General features: G+C 38.8%; 1 protein-coding gene across 1 annotated transcript in view; it reads left to right on the forward strand.

Annotated features, from left to right (window-relative positions):
- SPOCK3 (SPARC (osteonectin), cwcv and kazal like domains proteoglycan 3) overlaps positions 1-4,956 on the forward strand; it is a 287,545-nt gene extending 282,589 nt beyond the window's left edge. The window contains exons 10-11 of the mRNA XM_060246556.1: positions 3,643-3,780; positions 4,444-4,956. Of these exons, the coding sequence (XP_060102539.1) occupies positions 3,643-3,780; positions 4,444-4,604 (299 nt within the window). The 3' untranslated portion in view covers positions 4,605-4,956. The remainder of the gene's footprint in view (positions 1-3,642; positions 3,781-4,443) is intronic.
- The last annotated feature ends 14,084 nt before the right edge of the window (positions 4,957-19,040 follow it).

A 19,040-nucleotide genomic window follows, 5' to 3' on the forward strand; every position in this document is an offset into this window, starting at 1 on the left:
TTATTGCTTACATAAATAATCCTACTGAAACTACAACGCAAAATCAATATGAATCCTAAAATGATGGACCAAACTAAATTCCAGTAACAGAATTTATAAAGTCTTTGAAAGCTATTAAACTTATGTTTTATTACCTTATCAATCCAAGACACTACATCTGTTTTATTACAGTACTAGAATGTCCATTTTTACACTTTAAAAAAAAGATAGAAAGGAAAGACAGAGAAGGACTGGATGATACCAAGGTAAAATAATATTTTAAAGTCCTCTACTGTTTCCTTTTGTATACAAATCTCTTATGGAGAATAAATATGTTTACATAATTATAGCAATAAAGATTATCATCTTGCTTTACAATGTCTATCTTACTGAAAACTATAGTAGTAACTTTAGAAACTTGAAGGTTGTCACACCTTTCATGGTATCTAGGTGTAATGTTTAATATTCTTAATATGCCTTAAGAGAATTTTAGATGGTAGTCGCACACAACTTTCATAGAAGGAACATACAAATACATTAAAAACAAAAGGAGTCTTATGACACCTTAAATTGTTGTGGCTTAATCCTTAGTGTTAGAGTCTTCTTCATCAGATGGATCAATTAGTCTTAGACAGACTGTGGACAACAAAATCTTATTTATGTGGTGTTGTGATTAGAGTTTTGGGCTGGGATCTGTTAAACCCAGGTTCAGATCCCCATTGTACTATGGAAGCTTATTTGGTGATCTTGGGCTACTCATGTGCTCTTATCCTAACTTACCTTGCAGAAATGCTGTAAGTATAAAAACTGAGAAGAAAATAAGTCACTTGCGTTCCCCACTATGGGAAAAGACAGCATATAAATGAAACAAATAACCAGAAAACTTTATGTGACAGTTGAATTTGTATTTAAAGGTGACGCAGTATTCCTTTATGATTTTGTGATAGTGAGCTGACATGGCTGTGCCCTCCAGATTACTGTTACTTTACAGCAAACAATAGAATGAAAACAATTTTTTTCTGCATTATTACTCCATAATAGAACATTAAAGACATATTTTTGGGCGGCTCATGGGCAGTGGAAAAGTTAGCACTGTATTACCTCTCTCCCACATACCCTCTAGGGGAAAATAAACCAATTGGACAAAACATGGGTGAATGTTTACCCCACCGCCAACGTTGACGGGAGTGTAGAGAGTGCCTTCAATAGCAACAACAAGGATTAAATGTCCTTCCTGTGTGATGCCAATCCAATTTGGGTTGTCTCCACCTGAAATTACCTTGAAAAGAAACTGAAAAATGTTTGGCAATGGACAGACTGAAGGTGTTGAACTAAATCAAAACTAAAAATAATATAAAGAAATGAATTTTAAGTTAAACGAAATACCTTTCTGTGTTTGAACCTGTTAGCAATCAGGGAGCATTTGCTGTCCCTGTTCAGAAAGGTTCTGTTGAGACATTACTTAGTGTGAAAAATCACCTTAAGATTGGATAACTTAACTATGGATGCTGTTGAATTTGTTTGAAAAATCCCTGTTTTGATTTTGCTTCTCCCCTATAACTTATTTTTGCATCAATATAACTTATTTTTTTATGTCAATGGTGATATCAAATGTATGAAAGTTTAACAGTGCCATCATATCAGAATTGGCTTCAATGGATTTAGGTGGGTGTGATTCAGCTTAAAGAGTGCACTGTAAGGTATGGACAAGTTTGTGTTCCGAGGTAAATAATGATGAAAATATCCAAAGACTTTGCTAGCTACAAGATGAAAAGTCACAGCACATTGGAGAACATGAAACATAGCAATTATGTGTTCTGTGGTTTCACCAAGTTTAGTCCTTAGGAAATTATTTAAAATAAGAACTCTTAAAAAAGCACTCTGATTTTTTTTTAAAACAAGACAGTATTGGAACCATCACATTCTAATACAAATTAACCTTGTACAAATTAGTTGTACATTGCTTTTAAATATCTTTGTACATACGCTATCCAGAATCTTTGATCTTTTGTCCAGTTGGATGCTTGACCAATTTGACAGGCTCTACCCAAATGATCATTTTCATCATTATTAACTTCACTTATAGTCTGCCCTTCTCACTGAGACTCAAATCAGGTCATAAAACATGACATACATGCAAACAAAACAACATAATGGCTTGGACTAAAGAGCCAAAAGACACTACAAACAAATAATTTTTTAAAAAATGTCTAAGGCTACAGAACAATGTGGGCAAAGAATGGCCTAAGGTAACAAAACTATTTTAAGATTTAACATACCATGGTGAAGAAAGGGTTACAAGGACAGAAGACATTGAGTTGCAATAGAAGTAGATAATACATGTAATAAACTGCAGTTCCATTAAATGGGGTTTGCAGACAGCCCAAAAAATAGCTGACTGAAACAGCCACTCAGCTGTTTTGGGCTGGCTTGTGCAGTTCCTTTACATTTTAAACATTTTAATTTTAAACATTTGCAATTTTAAACATTGCAAAAAATAGCTGTGTGGCAGGGACATATATGAAGCTGCCTTATATTGAATCAGACCCTTGGTCCATCAGAGTCAGTATTGTCTATTCAAACTGGCAGTGGCTCAAGCTGAAGTTTTTTCACACCTACTTGCCTGTACCCTTTTTAGTTGTAGATGCCGGGGATTGAACCTGGGACCTTCTGCTTACACTACCTGCCACACAGCTGCTTTGGACTGTCTTCTACAGTCCCTTTAAAGGGATTTAAAAAGACTGCAGAATACAGCCCCCCAAAAGTGGTCATCAGAAGCAAGGGGGATATCCTTGGAAGGGACTTCTCTTAAACTTTCTCCTGGCTATGGTGAGCCACAGCCAGCAGAAAGGAGGGTCCCCTAGGAAGAGACTTCCAAATTTCTGCTGGCCATGGTGATCTGCAGCCAGCAGAAAGTGAGGGTGAAGTACCCCCAGGAAGGCACTTTACACCTTCCATTTAAACATATTTTGTGTTTCCCATTGCTTTATGTGGGAAGCAGAAGACAGGACTATTTAAGCCACAGGGAGCTGAAAGCTGAGTGATAGGGAGCTCCCAGCCACTCATCTGTTTTTGGTGAAGAGAAAAAAAATTCATGGTAGTTCATCCTGGTTCATCAGTTAGAAACTCCAGTTCACAAACCCTGAACAGGCCAAAATGCATGACAAACTTTGGTTTGTCAGACAGTTCATGCCCATCCCTAATTGGTACTCCCAGCACATCACTTGACAGGTTTTTACAAACTGTGTTTGTTACAGAATGGCATCATTTAATTATTTTAATTTCATATTTAGATTAGGAATTGTTTCCTGAATATCAAGATCAATGGCTTCCCAAGAATGGACTTTTTATTCAGGAAGGGATATTTCCTTTTATATAAGCAGCTGTCATCACATAAGATTAGCCAATATGAAAGAATTTTCTGGCATAGGATCCTTTCTTCTACTGCTGTAGCACCATCAAAACTATAGAGAGAGGAAGAGTAAAGAGAGCAGATGGATCAAAGGGCTTTTCCTAGTCTGTTATACGCAACTTTGAGAGATACATGTCTTCAGAATTAGGAGTAGGACCAAAAGGATAGATACATTATTTTAATGAAGTTATTTGCAAATACTTTTTTGTTAATTGTTTATTTGGTTTAATTTGTGTGTGTGTATTACACAGGGCAGTATATCCCTTTATGTGATGAGGATGGGTATTATAAACCTACTCAGTGCCACGGAAGTGCAGGGCAATGTTGGTGTGTTGACAGATATGGTAATGAAGTGACGGGATCCAGAACACATGGTGCTGCAGACTGTGGTAAGTCACAGAAATCTTCCTGTTATTCTTGAGGAAAATATAAGCATGCAATTTAGATAAACTGGCAGTCTTTAAGGTAGGAATAGAGTTCAATGACTAATTTTGTATACTGTTGGATGACCATTTGAAATGGTTTCTGTTGTTTCTCTTTTTTATTATTTCAACTGTACTCTGCAGAACAGAAATGAACACAAAGCAAAAACCCCTTAAAATGAGCCTAAAGTTGTGACCTTAGGAATCAAAAGATAGCAGTTCCTGTCAATAAGGCAAACTTACATTATAACCTGGAGGATGACCCTGGAAAACAGGTAGTCAGTAGCCCTTCTGCAACAACATAAGGATACTTGACTGGCTCCTTCACATTGTTGGGAAAACAACCCATTCACTGTTGTCTTTCCTCTTTGTCAACTTTTAGTTTAGTGCAGCAGATAACTAGGCCCTTCACAAGTATTGCAAAACTGGAACAAGTTCAGGACAGCTTCATTGGTTTTCATCTCAATGGGAATTAGGACTATGCAACTTCCAGTTCTATAAGAGTCCTTATTGCATTTGAGTCCTTATTACATTTTTTTTGTCTGACATGTGGAAAGATAAAATCAAATATCATCTGTCATCTTGAGGCAAACCTTTGACATATAGTAACACAGATATACTTTATCTTAGCTGTTGAACTAGAAACATCAGGTGATTTTTCCAGTGGTGATTTCCATGAATGGACAGATGATGAAGAAGATGACATGATGAATGATGAGGATGAAATTGAAGATGATGATGAGGATGAAGGAGATGATGATGATGATGATGACCATGAAGGATACATTTGATGTTTTTAGTTGTGAATAAATTATATCTTTCTAAAATCCATGTGGAGACACACCAGAAAATTCCTATACCTTGGAAGGTCAAAAGGAGATTCTAAACATGTATATTTTGTATGATTATTTGAAATATTGCAGCTGGAGTCATAGACTTTCTTTGTTTAAATAAAAATCATTATATTATATGTTGTTTTTATATGCCATTGAGCAGAAGAAATCACTCTGGAGTCTAGCCTGAAGAAAGAAATTTATGTGTGTGCTACTAAAAAAAAAAGTGTGCAGATAATCGTAAGGACAACCAAACTTTTAATATCTTCCATTAAAAACATTTTCTCCTGGGGAATTGTAAGTGTGTGGCCACTTCAGCTGCTGGTCTGTTAACCTTTTGCAGTGATTGAAAAGACCATGTGGACTTTTCAAAATGTGCATGGACAGGAGTAGCATTCAATAAAGTCATAATAAGTCGTTTATAACTTACCAGAGAAACAAAAAAAGCCATGGCTATAGAAGAGCAGAGTCCTCCTTTGTACTTGCAATTGGTTATGATGTTTTTGACACTGAGATTACTAAGGGGTTGAAATGTTTTGTTTTTAATTCAGTAATCATGGACAAGCATAAACACTGCAGATCTAAAGTTTTGTTGTCTTTTTATGCTCATGGTTTCTTTTCAAGTCAAAATCATGTATATTTGGTTATTCAGGCAGCCTGATTATTTTACCTTTATTTCTATAGCATTCTAATCATAAACATTACTTTAACATATTTTAATGGAAAACTTTACATAAAGAATATGTTTATTATATTACTGTACTGTACTTGAGAATAACAACAGTTTCCCTGAACTGGGCCTTTTTCATTTTCCAACTCCAACTAATTTTGCTTCTCTATCCTAATTCATTTACTTTTTTTCTGTTACTAGATCATACAGTTAGATGAATATTGTAAGGTGCCTTGCAAAATAGAAATAGAAAGATTTATAGCATGCATACCAATATAGGATTATTAGGCAAATAGCTGATCATTACCAAATTCCAAATTTTATGCCAATATAGGTACTGCTGCTGGAATGAAGAAATGGATTATTTTTCTCCCCTGCCCCCATTGTTATGTAATTACCATGCAGAATACATTATAGTTCTTATGTAGAGTAGCATTCAAAATTTGACTATAGAGAAAATTATTTTAATCATTGTATTTATGTTAGCATGTTAATTAATTGTGTAAGCGTTTTAAAATTCCACCACCTTCATGCATATCAGACTTGTGGCTTTGTGCCATAATGAAATTGAAAGAACCTGTGTAATATTATGCAAGCAGTTGTTTAATTTTCAACTGTGCATTATTGTTTTCCCTGATTTTTATCTACAGTTAATTGAAATAAATTTTGGTTCTTTGCATTTGATTTCAGTAGGTTTAATACAAAAAGTAATGATTATCTTATCTATTATTAAAGAATATTATTGTTTTTCTTTTTTATGTTTATGTATAGTTTGCAAAATAAAGACTCTTGTAACCAACTTTCAACCACAGTGCTGCAGTGATTCTTATGGCTGTAGCTGTCAGAGGCTTTTGTCAACATTTTGACTTTAATCCTAATCCTTTCTACCATTTCTATAGCATGTCTATCTGGTACTACGGTAAGTGCATTCTGAATGTATGTATTTAATTCATTTATACATTACTTTTCTTCCCAGAGAAAACAGAGAACACAGCAGGTTCTCTATTTTATCCCCACACACAATAATCCCATGAAGTAGGTTACTATGATCTTTTTCACACAGCCTAAGTATTCCGGTATGCCAGCTGGTCAGTTACTGAACAGTAACGGGTTTCTGCTGGCATTTCAGACAGACCCGATTCAGTAACTGGCTGCTACCGGAATACTCTCACCTTTTCACACAGTTCCACGGCTGTCCCGGTAGTGAGGCATGCCTGAGTCGTTACTAACAAAGAGCAGCTTCTTCCACTTTTCAACCCCTTCTTCCGGGTTGAAATCGCTATGGGGTGCTGTGTGAAATGTCCAGTATCTAACCCGGGAGCAGTTTTCGCGCCCTTTTTCGCCCGCCGGCGTGCGCGATCTCTGGCTTTTTTTTTTTTTTTTTGGAACGTCCGGCTAAGATCGCTATAGCGCTATAGCGACGTATCACAACAGCATCACCATAGAGATGCCTGGGCTCCATTAAGATGCCAGATATCGCCACCGCTGAAACCTGGTAACTTATCTCAATAGAGCCTAGCCATCTCTATGGTGTTGCTGTTGTGATACATCACTATAGCGCTATAGCGATCTTTGCCCGACGTTCCAAAAAAAAAAAAATAAGCTGGAGATCGCGAGCTGGCAGGCAAAAACCGCTGGCGCTGGTGGAAGCGAGATAAGAGCGGAACAGTGTGAAATGGCTCGCTTCAATCACGGAACCCTATCGGAAAAAAAAACATGTGTCTGAAAACTCCCATCCCTGTCTCGGATTACTGCAAGGCGGCACAATACCAACTCCCTTCCGGCTTCCACTGGTAAGTGTGAAAAGGGCCTATGAGTGTGTGCCCAAGGTCATGCAGCAAGCTTCCATGGCAGAATGGAAATTCCAAGATCCTCATCCAGCTAACTAAGTACTGCACCACTGCATTACTTTGCAATGGTGCACTGCTTCTACAATCACAGTATGAGGAATGTAGCCCCCCACCTTTGATTCTACTCAATACTCTGTAAATTCAGCTGTGCCTCAACAGGAACTTGTATTCTTATGGAATGTATTTAAACTCCACATTTTCCGCTAAGTGTCTCCTTTAATTAGACTTCTGTTGGTCTAATAGAAGTCTACTAGATGTGTGGGGGAAATACGAGAATGTGCTGGATCTTCCACCTGTTAATTCTAAGAAATCAAACTATAATTGTGTCTTTTCATAAAAGATTAATCCTGACATAGGGAGTAGAACAACAAAACAGAAGTGCGGTGGCACCTTAAAAGAAAACAGCTTATTCCAGCATGAGAATGAGTTACAGCTCACTTCTTCAGTTGCAGTGGAAAGAAAAAATACAGGGTTTTTTTTCTTTTTATTTATCCAGAAAAGCAAGGGGAGGAGTTCAGCAATGAAATTAAACATAACAGGTTATGAGAAATGTCAGAGGTACTAACTAGCCTGTCCTTCCTTTGGTTTAAGAAAGTAGAGTAAGTAACAAACTTACAGAATCACCTTGAACCAAGCACAAAGGCAGAGTATAGATGTTTAATGAATAAATGTAATAAATAACGGTCATCTTTCAGGTGTTATGGTACAATACAAGAAGAGTATAGTAAAGTTTCTAAAAAGTGGGTCTCATTAGGTTATTACAAGAGAAAGCCAGTTTGATGTAGTGGTTAAGTGTGTGGACTCTAATCTGGGAGAACCAAGCTTGATTCCCCACTCTTCAACATGCCTTGGGCCAGTCATAGTTCTTGAAAGAGATACTTTTGAAAGAGCAGTTCTCAAAAGAGCTCTCAGCCCCACCTACCTCACTGACAGGGCATCTGCTGTGGAGAGGGAAAGTGAAAGGAGAATGTAAACTGCTCTGAGACTCCCAAGTGAAGGGCAGGATATAAATCCAATCTTCTCCTACAAATGGAGAACCCACAAGGGAGATACTCTCTCTTTTCCCTATTTACCTCTTTCCTTTCTCACCACTAACCAAACTACCTTTTATCCTCCCCTCATCTTTGACTATATCAATATTTATTTACTTCAATTATATCCTGTGTTTCTTCCAATAAAGACCCAAAGGAGATAACATCCTTCTCTTCATTTTATCATCCCAACAACCTCATGAGGTAGGTTAAGCTGGCCCAAAGTGAGTTTCGATGGCAGAGAAGGGATTTGAACTTGGATCTTTTAAATCCTATTCTAAAGCTCTAACTGCTAAACCACACTGGATTTCATGGGATGGCTGCTGTTGAACAGTAGCAAGTAGCTAAGCCTGCATGAGTCATACAAGTGACAGGGTGGCCAGTTGCCTGGTGCTTGCTGCTGGATTTGGCATCAGTGTGTTCGCCATCAAAGACTGGGTTCTGCCCCATCTCCCAATCTTTTACTGACATAAACAAAGGTTTGCTTTGATGGCTTGCAGTACTGTTGTGGTTACCACTGAGAGCATTTGTTTCATAAAGATTCAGATGCTGTTTCTATAATTTTGGAGCATTTTAAGCCCCCAGCGTTTTTAGATTTCAGATTTTTCTTCAAACCTGGGTTTTTTTTCTAGGTTTATAAAAAAAGACATCTGTTCATGACTCCAGTCTCTGGAATTAAATATCCACAGATTTGGTCATATGCAGGATGAGATACACTGATAATAAGTGAGGAAATTCAAGTCTTATTTTAAGCCAGAATATCCCGAATTCAATATCTATAAAACCATTCTCACAGTAACCCTGCAAGGTAGATGGGGCTGAGGAATCGTGACTGGTCCAAGGACACCTTGCAAGCTTTACTGGCTGATCAGGATTCCAATCCCAGTCTGCCAGGCCCACAGTCTACTACACTGGTTCACTAATAAAATGGAACAGGACTGTATCTGGAAGAGAAGGTTATATCTTGAAGAGAGACATGTTGCATAGAGGATTGGTGTGTTACTGTGTATGATTTGTAGGTTGCAGAGGAGACTGGTGTATTATTCTATATGAGGTGTAGATCTAAATGTTGTATGATTATCTGCATAGTTGCATGCTGGACTATATTGTTGTACACTGCCTTCAAGTGGATTTTATTTTTTAATTTCAGAGACATTTTTCAAATTATACATTTCTCAATGTATAGGGAGAAGTTTCTTATACAGATTTCTGTAATGCATATTGGTGCTGCCCAGTAGACATGAGTGTGACCTGAATAGACCTCTTCATAGTGGAGGACATGGAATAGTTACACTGGCTAATGGCAGGAGTTGTTATTTTCTAGCTATTTGTATTAGTGGACTGAATGCTGGAAAAACTATTTACCACAGGTAGGGTGTGCAAAAAAACCCAAAGCAGTATTTTTCAGGTACAGATATACTGAACCAAAAAACCCCCAGTATTTCCTGATATTCCCCAATCCCAATATGGGGATGGTATCCAGATTCAGAAAATTTTTGGGAAACCTGAATTTCTTTGCTCCATCATACCCTAGGGTACATATAGGCAAATTGATCCAGGAATATTTGGGGCTTGAGAAAGCTGTTTTTTGAGGTAGAGGCAGCAAATTTTCAGCATAGCTGGTGCCCCTCCACAAACCCACCCTCCTGCAAAGTTTTTAAAAAGATTTGACCAGGGAGTCTAATTCTATGGACCCCCAATTCTCTGTACTCCATCCTCCTTTGCTTTCAATGGAGGGGGAGAAGGCAATTAAAAGGAGGGGGAAAGGCAATGGAGGGGGAAAAGGCATCCTCCTTTGCTTTCAATGGAGGGGGAAAAGGCAGGTCTCTTTAATTACCTTCTCCCAGCTGCATCACCATGGCACAACATGGCAATTGAAGGCATTTAAAGAGACCATATATACTGTATTTATGAACCGTGGTCTCCCTACAACCCTCTCCAGTTTCCACCTGAATATCGGTTTTTATTTGGGTTTAGCTATATCAGTAGGGTAAACGGAATGCACACTCTAGTACCGAGATCTGGTTGGTTTGGTCATGGCTGCAAAATAACCCAACAGAAAATGCCATAGATTAGAGTTATCCCAATACAATGTTGGTAGTATTGTCTAGGGTATGCCAAAAATTCTTCTGCAAAATACAGATAGTTCATTTGCTACTTCTATGTCCAAAGAACAAAAAACAAACTTTTTCAAGAAAAGGGGAGGGGAGGATGGAGCAGAAAATTAAGAGGACCTCCCCAGTTTATAACTGCTATGCAAAGCATAAGAACATCTTAATTTTTTAATTTAGGTTGTTGATAATTAAGATTATGTATTTATTTGTACAATATGCCTTTCTAGTATGTTTGTATTCCTCCTTTTCTCATCAGTTTCATGCAGATGTGTTACTTTGTAATCTATGGATTTTTACTGGGATTTTGACTAGTTTATATGTCCTGCATTTCATTCATATCAAAGTAAATGCAATTCTGTTACCCTATGTTTGCCTTGGTAAATTGCTTTACCAGAAATTGCTAGTGTTTTATATTCATAAAGGAAAACAAGTGATGAGACAACCTAATGCACAAGGTTATATGTAGCTTGGTGAAGACATCTTTTTTTAAGACAGTAAACTGTTCGTATTATGACAACATGCTAAAACATTGGTAGAATACACCCTCACCATCCATGGGGTATCTATACAGGAATCACTGTGAATACTGAGAAGCTGCCTCCCAATAGCAAAGCAACCAAATGTTCTGCACAATTTTACAATATAATAATTAGAGTTAAGTGGGAGTAAAAACAGCCTGGAGACCACATCATGTGATCAAACTACAGACCATTCATGAATCCATGAATGGTAAGGGTCTACTGTATTTATGAATCTGGTTAGAATGACTGTCTGTAATGGTAAATAAAGTGTTGACAAATAGTAAAAGGGCAATTTCTTTGTGTCTGTATGCAGATAAACCAGATTTTATTTAATGACAAGTTGAGTTTGATGAATGTTCTGCAGCCCTACCATTTTGTGTTTTAATTTTTTAATCTAATATTTCTTAAACTTAAATTTGTGATAATTTGTTGTGTTTTCTAGTCTTAACTTTTAAGTACGTACTTATCTTGCCTTTTTAAAATTGAGAACAGGCCTGTGGACAGTAAGTAAAGAACAAGTCACCTTACGCACTTTGAATCCCTGGCTCAGGGTACAGAACTGCATTAACTGAACACAGCAGCATTCCCCATAAACAATTTAGTTTTCCTTGACCCAGTTTCTTTTACAGGGAATAAAGCAATTCTGTGTGTGGATATCTGTATTACCATATGGAAAAGGATCTTGTGGTTATGACACTGTTGTATTTAGGAACCAAGAAATGAATACTTGCCATCAGGGCAAAACAAATGTGCATACAACCACAAATCCATGTTTACAACTAATGTTACTGAAATCAAACACTGGTGGGATCATGATGGCAAATGTTTACCCCCAAGTTCATTGAAGTCCACTCAAATGATACCAAAATTGTAATGAGGTGACCCCATCATTTCCTGCCACCATGACTGTTCTCTTCCCATAACATGTACTTGGAAATTGCAACAAGCAGGCTTTTCTGCAAGAATCCAGGCACACACCATGCATATATTTATTACAAATTCCATGCATACATTTCCATGCATATATTTATTGCACATTGTTATCACTGTCTGTGTAAGATGTTACAAGAAATTGGAGTTTGATCCAGGGTTTCCCAAAACAAGAAGCTGAATTGTGCTCCATATGGGTGATGAAGAAAGAGCAGGGAGTACTCAAGCATGAGAAAACAGCTATGTTCATGCCTGCCATTAACAAGCAGGATTGTTGCATCATTTGAATGCAGCCTATAATTGATGTTTCTAAAAGATTTATGTATTCTGTAATTCAATGTACTGTTATTGTTTACATATGGAATTCTAAAGAGGTTATTTAACTGTATAAAAAGACACACAATAATCTGAAAGGGAGGGACGGTGGCTCAGTGGTAGAGCATCTGCTTGGTAAGCAGAAGGTTCCAGGTTCAATCCCTGGCATCTCCAAAAAAGGGTCCAGGCAAATAGGTGTGAAAATCCTCAGCTTGAGACCCTGGAGAGCCGCTGCCAGTCTGAGAAGACAATACTGACTTTGATGGACCAAGGGTCTGATTCAGTATAAGGCAGCTTCATATGTTCATACATGTTCATATGTATGTCATCTCATAAAAATTGGAGAAACTGACCTAAAGTATCATTGTTTATAAAAGAAGTTGATTTTACAGTTTGAATGAGAATTCTGTCTGAGGCACCAGGTACTAGGGTAGCTGGTGTTTATTGGGTGTTCATTTTTAGACAGATTATGCCTGAAAGACTTGGTGGAAAGCAGTTGATTCTTTTTTTAACATACGGAATTTGGGATACATGCACAACATTTTTTTTCTTATCACATTAGGGGATATGATACCTTTCACACTGTTTCTCCTAATTCTTCGTCTATTATTTTATCTGAAACAACATGTTTTTTTTATTTATTTATCTGGGATTTATATCCCGCCCTTCCCATCGAGTGGCTCATCGAATGTATTTTTACTTCTAAAACAATTCTTCCCAGTTGCTTCACTCTGTGAAAAATAATTCAAAAATTTATCATTTGCACCTTACTAACACAGCAGCAACAGAAGAGCTGGTTTTTATACTCTGCTTTCTCTATCTTAAGGAACCTCAAATTGGCTCACAGTTGCCGTCTCTTCATCTCCCCACAACAGGCATCTTTTGAGGTAGATGGGGCTGAGAGAATCCTGAAAGAACTGTGACTAGCTGAAGGTCACCCAGCAGGCTTCATGTGGAGAAGTGGGGGATCAAACCCAATTTTCCAAATTGATGTTTGCTGCTCTTAACCATTTCACCCCACTGGAGAATGATTATAAATAGTACTACATCTAAATACAGGTGTACAATAACTACTGGGGTGTGCATTCCATAATTTCTGAGTTGAAAATACAAAAATCACTGTTTGACATTGTTAACAGGATTTTATGGAATGAGTACATAAATCCAGGATTCTTAAGCATTACGGAAAAATACTTCCCTAAAAAATCTGTATAGTTATTCGTGTTTGACTGCCAACATCAGCAGCAGGTTTCTTGTTTTCCTTTGATTCTCCAAATTTCCTAGGCAATGTCCTGGATAAGGCAGCTCCAAGCCTTAAGTGCAGGATTCAGCAGAGCCGTGAGTGTGTCTGGCTCCTTGTCCTTGCATCCTGTCATGGGTGGGATTAGAGGAGCTTTTTTCCTCTGCAAGTAGGATGGCTGGGGTACCTGGTTTGGGGACCCGTAGGACTGGACTCCTTGCTCCAATTTACTTGAAACCTGGGGCGGGGGGCACTTTAGATGACAGACAGTTCTATTTTCCCTGCTGTTTGGTGTCATTTGGTTGGAAAACAGCCTCTCTTTCCCCCACCTAAAGTTCCCTATAGGGAATAATGGCAGAGCTGCCATTCTGGTTAGCTCTTTTTCTTTATTTTCTCACTCCTTTGTGGGGGTGAACCTCTTTTTTCCTCTCCAAGTAGGATGGCTGGGAGCACCTGATTTGGGGGCCTATATTGGTCCAATTTGATTGAAACCTGGGAGGGTTAAATAAGAGTAAGGGTTATGTTTTGTTGAAATTTGACTCCATTATCTTTAAAAACAGCTTTCCCAGACCCTCTAACTGGTACCCTACTGAAAATAATGGATTACCCCCACCCCCGATACGCATTGGTTTGGGTCCCAAACTGGTAATATCCTACCTGGGAATCCCTGTTTGTTTTCTGAGGGTCTCAGCATTCAGACAAGTCTAGCCGTGGTGACTGAGGGAAACCTCCAGACCTCTGAATATCAGAGCCAGGAGGCAACATCAGGCAAGGCCTCAGCCTCTATGCCATGTTGTTGGCCCTCTAGAGGAACTGATTGGCCATTGTGTTGCTGGACTAGATAGGCAATTGGTCTGATCCAGCAGGGCTCTTCTTATGTTCTCAGATGGCCAACTGAATGCCTGATACTCAACTGAGGCAACCAAGCATTAGTACAAGATGCTGAATCCCTAGGCTTCTTTTCAGCCTTGGGATAGTATATCATGGATATAGACTCCCAGCCAAATGGTATTAGCATGTAGCTTTTCCCCAGGCATACTACCAAAGACAGCCAGTGCAGCACTTTCCTTTACTTGTACTGTGAAACTTTTCAAAATATTCTACTCCTAGAGGAATAGCACAAAGTCATTATTGAGAAAAAACACCCTCACTTGATCCTGGTGGAAAGCCTTGAATGTAGAGAAATAAGAAATTCACAGTGTCATTTCTGACATGGTGAGTCATGCACCATAAAACATTGCAAGTCTATAGAGGTTTAATTAAGAAGTGTTGTGCATGGTAAGGATGAGAGAAAGAAGAATGACAAGGAAATAATGAAGATAAAAAAGAGAAAACATATCTATAATTACCATGGAAATCTGGGAAGACACTTTTTATAGATGTTGAATGCATACAATCGTCTGTGCACAATAACCTTATAGAATTACATCTCCAGTATTATCTTCAAGCGTGATGAAGCATGACTGCTACTAAGAATGTAATTTTGGTATACAAAGCTATAATTTTATTTATTGCTGTTCCATTTCATTTTTGTGTGTAAAAATTACAATGTTTGAAGGGTGGAAAGAGAGTAAACGTGTTAAGTGCTGGGGCAGTTGTTACTGTTGTGCTTCAGAGACGTAAAGTGATTTGAAGTGCTTTAGGGAGTTCCTGTTTCTCTGAGGAAGCTTACATGCACATAAAAGCTCATACCCTGAATAAAACTTTGTTGATCTTAAAGTTGCCATTGGATTCTAACTTTGTTCTTGGGATCCTGGCAGTCATTTGTTTTCTCAGAGAAGAGAGCCATAAAGTGTGCAAAAGTCTTGAGAGAGTGGGATATGGGTTTCTGCTAGAAGGTAACTATTTCCCTTGTTGCCAGGGAAACAGGTTGGATAACTGTTATAAAGTATGAACTGGGTATGGAGATGTGTGAGACGTGAGCTTCAGAATAATTGGAAGGAGTTTGGGGTGCACCTTCCCACATTGGGCAAGTTCCCTAAATCTGGATTGGGAGAAGCTTCCCACCAACACAGAACAGGAAGGATTAAAAGGTTAAATCATCTGTTTGTTCTTTGTTCAAATGTTTTGCCAAAATTTGGGAGCCAGATTCCTGGACAGGGAGCAGGAAGGGATTTTGTTGTTGTTGTTCAGTCGAGTCTGACTCTGCGACCCCATGGACAAAGTCACGCCAGGCCCTCCTGTCATAGAATCATAGAGTTGGAAGGGATCTCCACGGTCATCTAGTCCCAACCCCCTGCACAATGCAGGAAACTCACAAACACCTCCCCCTAAATTCACAGGATCTTCATTGCTGTCAGATGGCCATCTAGCCTCTGTTTAAAAACCTCCAAGGAAGGAGAGCCCACCACCTCCTAAGGAAGCCTATTCCACTATCAGGAAGTTCTTCCTAATGTTGAGCCAGAAACTCTTTTGATTTTATTTCAACTCATTGGTTCTGTTCCTACCTTCTGGGGCCACAGAAAACAATTCCATACCATCCTCTATATCAGGGGTGGCCAACGGTAGCTCTCCAGATGTTTTTTGCCTACAACTCCCATCAGTCCCAGCCATTGGCCATGCTAGCTGGGGCTGATGGGAGTTGTAGGCAAAAATCATCTGGCTGGCCACCCCTGCTGTATATGACAGACCTTCAAGTACTTGAAGAAGGTGATCATATCACCTCTCAGCCGCCTTCTCTCCAGGCTAAACACCCCCAGCTCCTTCAACCTTTCCTCATAGGACTTGGTCTCCAGTCCTCTCACCATCTTCATCGCCCTCCTCTGAACCCGTTCCAGCTTGTCTATATCCTTCTTAAAATGTGATCCCAAAACTGGACACAATACTCCAGGTGAGGTCTTACCAGAGCAGTGTAAAGCGATACCATCACATCATGTGATCTGGACACTACTTCTGTTGATGCAGCCCAAAATTGCATTTGACTTTTTAGCCACCACATCACACTGTTGATTCATGTTCAGCATATTATCCACTAATACCCCTAGATCCTTTTCACACATACTACTGCTAAAACAAGTTTTCCCCATCCTATAACAATGCACTGGATTTTTCCTACCTAAATGCAGAACTTTACATTTATCCCTGTTAAAATTCATTTTATTGATTTTAGCCCAGTTTTCCAGCCTGTCAGGGTCATCTGGTTTCTGTCTTCAACTGTATTTGCAACCCCTCCCAATTTCATATCATCAGCAAATTTAATAAGAATTCCCTCTATTCCTTCATCCAAATCATTGATAAAGATGTTGAACAAAACAGGTCCCAGGACAGATCCTTGAGGCGCTCCGCTTGTCACTCCTCTCCAAGAAGATGAACCATTCACAAGCACTCTTTGGGTGTGATCTGTCAACCAGTTACAGATCCACCTAACAGTAACAGGATCCAAACCACATTTAACCAACTTGTCAACAAGGGCAGTATGTGGAACCTTATCAAAAGCCATACTGAAATCAAGATAAACGATGTCTACAGCATTCCCCTGATCTAGCAAGGTAGTCACTTTCTCAAAAAAAGAGACCAGGTTACTCTGACATGACTTGTTCTTGAGAAACCCATGCTGGCTCTTATTAATCACATCCATTCTTTCTAAATGTTCCAGAACCCACTGATGATTTGTTCTAAATCTTTTCCAGGTATAGACATCAAGCTGATGGGTCGGTAGTTACCCGGATCATCTTTTTTCCCCTTCTTGAAGATGGGGGCAACATTTGCCCACCTCCAGTCTTCCGGTACCTCTCCTGTTCTCCAAGAATTCTCAAAAATAATAGCCAGAGGCTCAGAAATTACATCTGCAAGCTCTTTTAGAACCCCTGGATGCAATTCATCTGGCCCTGATGACTTAGTTTCATTTAAAGAAACTAGGTGTTTATGTACAACCCCTATGCTGATCCTAGGTTGGAACTTCATACCCTCCTTATATGTTCTGTTTTTGCCATGTCTTCTACCATCCTCTGAAGTCTGCTCAAATTCATGTTAGTTACATCAGTAACACTATCCAGCTATCTCATCTTTTGCTGTTCCCTTCTTCTTTTGCCTTCTCTCTTTCCCAGCATTAAGTTCTTCTCCAGTTAGTTTTCCCTTCTCATTTGGTGGCCAAAGTATTTGAGTTTCAACTTCAGCATCTGACCTTCCAGGGAACAGTAAGGGTTGATTTCCCTTAGGACTGACTGATTTGATCTTCTTGCAGTCCAAGGGACTCTCAAGATTCTTCTCCAGCACCACATCTCAAAAGCATCTATTCTTCTGCTCTCAGCCTTCGGTGCATTTATTCCACCAACAACCAGATAGAGTTGTCAAGTAACTGTTCTGCATGGTAAAGTTACCTTAGGCTTATGTTTTAGATTCTTTCTCATTAGAACCGTAACCCTTATGCATTGAGACCTATTTTCTCTGTCTGTGCTCTAGCTTAATCTGTTACAATAAAGTCATTTCCTGTTTAAGAACACAGACTCTGATTCAAATGCTTCACAACATCTTAGATCATTCAGTCACATACACACACATGCACAGGAGAAGAGCTGGAATAGTATTTGCTCAGAAGCAGCCTTTACTGAATTCCCCCAAGGCACTAGTATTGTAGAAGCTGGATTTTAACTTGCGGTGGTGGCACAATAAAAAATAAAACACACAAGCATGCAAAATGTACATAAGAACATACAGACCCAGGGCAAGTTTATGACTGCAGTAGGGAATTCAGAATTGGTTCAGTATTACAAGTGTTCTCAATGAGCTTTTGTAAAAATTCATGCACATAGAAAGCCACATGTTCCACATACCTTTTCTATATGTTGAATCTGCAGGTACTGGTCTGACTTAAGGTTCTTGCACTGAAGAACTTTTGTAAAAATAGCCCTTGAACTGTACATAGATTAGAGCAATAACAGCTGCACAAATTTTTATACTGAATTAGATATTTACAAAACTGATGTCATCGCTAGTTTTAGTGTGAATGAGTGAATGGGACCAGGCAAACAAATATGAGCATACAATATTTTCTGCCTTCAAGGCTGCAATTTATCGACCACAGAGAGGAAATTTAGCTGTGAGGGTGACTAATGTGAGTGCGTAGGAGATATATCCTCTGCATCTCAAAGCACAGCCTAAAACATAGCTGATGTTTTCAGTTTAAAAAGGGAAACTGATGATTACTTATACATCTGACATATGGCAAAAACAATCCATATGTTGGACAGAATTTTCTCAGTTCTTGAGCATAAGGCTACTGAGTCTAACGAAGTTCCTCAGTTAATGCAAACTAGAGGTTTTGACCTCATTTCCTCCTTAGATAGATGCTCCCTGAGGGCTATTTCACACAAGATCAAATTCTTTACATTGAAGTCATTTCGTATAGGATCTAGTATGACTCCCATGTGGACTTCATTAAACATGAGGAATGTAGGCATGTCTCTCACACTGCATGTATTCTCAACAGGAAATGGCTGCCAGCTGAGGCATTCTGGTGCATGTGGCAGAATAGATTGTAATGATACACTGCACAATTAAAGTGATACACTGCACAATTCAAGCAGAAGCCAATACAATAAAATTTATGAAACTGTTTTCTCCCCTTTTCCTTTCTGGATCCATTCAGTTTCCAACCAAGACGTGATGTCCATAAAGGATAACTAGTCCTGTGAGCAGATCATTCTTCTAGTTTGCAGAGTTGGAACTCCATCTGCCTTTCCTCAAAGAGCCAACATACATAACCAAACTAAAACACTGGGAGG

Source organism: Heteronotia binoei, chromosome 9 (assembly GCF_032191835.1).
Source record: "Heteronotia binoei isolate CCM8104 ecotype False Entrance Well chromosome 9, APGP_CSIRO_Hbin_v1, whole genome shotgun sequence".
NCBI lineage: Eukaryota > Metazoa > Chordata > Lepidosauria > Squamata > Gekkonidae > Heteronotia > Heteronotia binoei.